At 37.5% G+C, this 2,865-nt stretch overlaps 1 protein-coding gene across 1 annotated transcript in view; it reads right to left on the bottom strand.

The window, feature by feature from the left end:
• Nucleotides 1-200: 200 nt before the first annotated feature.
• Nucleotides 201-2,865, bottom strand: part of LOC107716244 (uncharacterized) — a 28,636-nt gene continuing 25,971 nt past the window's right edge. Inside the window, exon 14 of the mRNA XM_016522628.1 lies at nucleotides 201-847. Coding sequence (XP_016378114.1) covers nucleotides 333-847 — 515 coding nt within the window. The 3' untranslated portion in view covers nucleotides 201-332. The remainder of the gene's footprint in view (nucleotides 848-2,865) is intronic.

Below are 2,865 nucleotides of genomic sequence, written 5' to 3'. Positions count from 1 at the left end.
CGTCTCCGCTGCGGAGTAACACATACCTGCGTGAATCGCCATAGGCTTAGAGAAGTAGCTTAACTTAGAGAAGTAGCTCCGGTTAGAATGTTCTTCCGCGGGATGTGTGCAGTTCTGTTTATTAACCGCTAGAGCACCAAAAGTTACATAGTGCTGCTTTAAATGCACCCGAAAATTTTTTTTTTTTTTTTTTTGCAGTGAATGAAACGAAACATTGGAAATAGATTTTTTTTTTTGCCTCAATATTACATACTGTATGCAAAGTGGATTGTTTTATTCATCTGCTTTTTATCTGACCAATAAATTGCAACGTTTAGGCATTTCCAAAACCTTCAGACCTTCATTTCCCCGTCCTGTATCAGAACAGAGTCACTTTGCTCAACAGGCTCCTTCTTAATGGAGGAACCGTCCGAAATATCTTCAAAGCGAGCTCTCGGCAGCCCCACAGAGGCTTGAAAGTCGGCATTTTCCCAGGCGGTTTGCTCAAGAGTAACTGAAGGTAGTTGTGCAGGATTCAGAGCCAAAGCTGCATCCTCAGCCTCCTCCGCCATCAGACAGAGCTCCCCCAAAACCTCTCCCTCTCCCACAGCCGGGCGTCCCTCCGTTTCCCGACAGGAACGTGTTTTTGTGCAGACGCCCGTCTTTTTTTCCACAGGACCCTCCTTCACCTCATTAGCCTGTCTCCCAATCTCTGTCCTGCACAAGACGCTCTCCTCCCTGATGTCAGGGGTGACAGGTGTGTCCTCCTCCTCTCCGCCTCCACCTGGACGCCACATGTTCGGGAAGCTGTCATCGCCAGCTGTGTCCTGTTCCCATGGCGACGGCCCTCCTCTTCCTGTCCTGTCATCTGAGCCAATCAGGGGACAGAGAAGATGAATGGTCACTGTGTTAGAGTCATGCTAACAGCTAATGTGTGATTTACCACCACAGTGAAACTCAGTTAACAATTCATACTAAGGTGAGTTTGCCGAGCCAAAGGCAGAAATCTGAGAAGATCTCAGCGGTTCAATCACTTTAGAGAGTTAGAACACTTTTTAGTGGTGCCCGTTTATGCAGTGGTTCTCAACTTTTTCTTTTTTCATATTCTGAGACAAGATATTTCTGGTACTTCTGCTGTAAAGACAAAGCTTGTTTACAGGAACTAGGAGTGCTAATATAATAATGAAAAAAACGAATTAAGAGAAAATAAATGCAAATATAATTACATTTTGCAATTCCGTAAGTTTGATGATACTATACGTGTTCATACTTTTCTTTCAAAAATATCAATCTCTTACCTGATGAAACATTTCAAAGCTTTTCATACTAAGACAAATGTATGGAAGCTTGTTTACACCACAGGATGGAAAAAAAGAAAGAAAGAAAGAAAGAAAAGGTAATTGCGACTTTTTTTTCCAGTTCAGTTTATATCTCCCAATTCTGATTTTTTTTTTTTTTTTTTTCAGAACCGCAAAATATAAAGTCAGAATTATAAGATATAAACAGGCAATTCTAAGAAGAAAAGTCTGAATTGTGAGATATCAACTTGCTATTGTGAGCAGGGACGGATTATAACACAGCGGCACGGACCGATTAAAGGCCCCCCTCGGTTGAAATTTAGTTCCTTTTTTATTTGAAATTTTCCCAAACGTGTTAACTATATCATAAAATATCACGATTCTCAAATATAAGTAAATGCATTTTTCACCTTTATAGATCATGTTTACATGGGAAAAGTAGCCTAATATTAGTGTAATCTATACCTTCCAATAAGACAATGACCCTAAGCACACAGCTAAAATAACGAAGGAGTGGCTTCACAACGACTCTGTGACTGTTCTTGAATGGCCCAGCCAGATCCCTGACTTAAACCCAATTGAGCATCTCTGGAGAGACCTAAAAATGGCTGTCCACCAACGTTTACCATCCAACCTGACAGAACTGGAGAGGATCTGCAAGGAGGAATGGCAGAGGATCGCCAAATCCAGGTGTGAAAAACTTGTTGGATCTTTCCCAAAAAGACTCATGGCTGTATTAGATCAAATGGGTGCTTCTACTAAATACTGAGCATTTTTCAGTTTTTCTTTTTTAATAAATCTGCAAAGATGTCAACAATTCTGTGTTTTTCTGTCAATATGGGGTGCTGTGTGTACATTAATGAGGAAAAACAATTAACTTAAATGATTTTAGCAAATGGCTGCAATATAACAAAGAGTGAAAAATTTAAGGGGGTCTGAATACTTTCCGTACCCACTGTATATATATATATATATATATAGATTATAAAACAGGTGGGGGAAAAACAGACTACCGATCAAATGTTTAAAATATTTCTGATATTTTATGATTTTTATGATGAGTTTTATGATTTTTTGTCTGTTTTAATTATGTATTTATTTGACTAAAAGAGTAATACCGTGAAATATTATTACAATTTAAAATAACTTATTTTCTATTGTAATATATTTTAAAATGTAATTGATTCCTGTGATGAAAAGCTGAATTTTACAATAAATCAATGCTTTTTTTTTCTTTCAGGATTGTTTGATGATTAGAAAGTTTTGTAACACTATAAATTTTACTGTCACTTTTCATCAATTCATTGCATCTTTGCAGAATAAAAGTATTCATTTCTAAAAGAAAACACCCCAAAATGTTTGAATGGTAGTGTATCACGGTTTCCACAAAAATACGAAGCAGCACAACTGTTTTCAACATTGATAATAATCAGAAATGTTTCTCGAGCAGCAAATCAGCATATTAGAATGATTTCTGAAGATCATGTGACACTGAAGACTGGAGTAATGATGCTGAAAATACAGCTTTGGATCACAGCAATAAATTACATTTCAACATATATTCACATAGAAAACAGTTATTTTAAAT

Source organism: Sinocyclocheilus rhinocerous, unplaced genomic scaffold, assembly GCF_001515625.1.
Source record: "Sinocyclocheilus rhinocerous isolate Xijiao unplaced genomic scaffold, SAMN03320098_v1.1 scaffold2014, whole genome shotgun sequence".
In the NCBI taxonomy this organism is placed as follows: domain Eukaryota; kingdom Metazoa; phylum Chordata; class Actinopteri; order Cypriniformes; family Cyprinidae; genus Sinocyclocheilus; species Sinocyclocheilus rhinocerous.
Note: the sequence above shows the minus strand (reverse complement) of the source record. Positions and strands in the feature narration are given on the sequence as shown.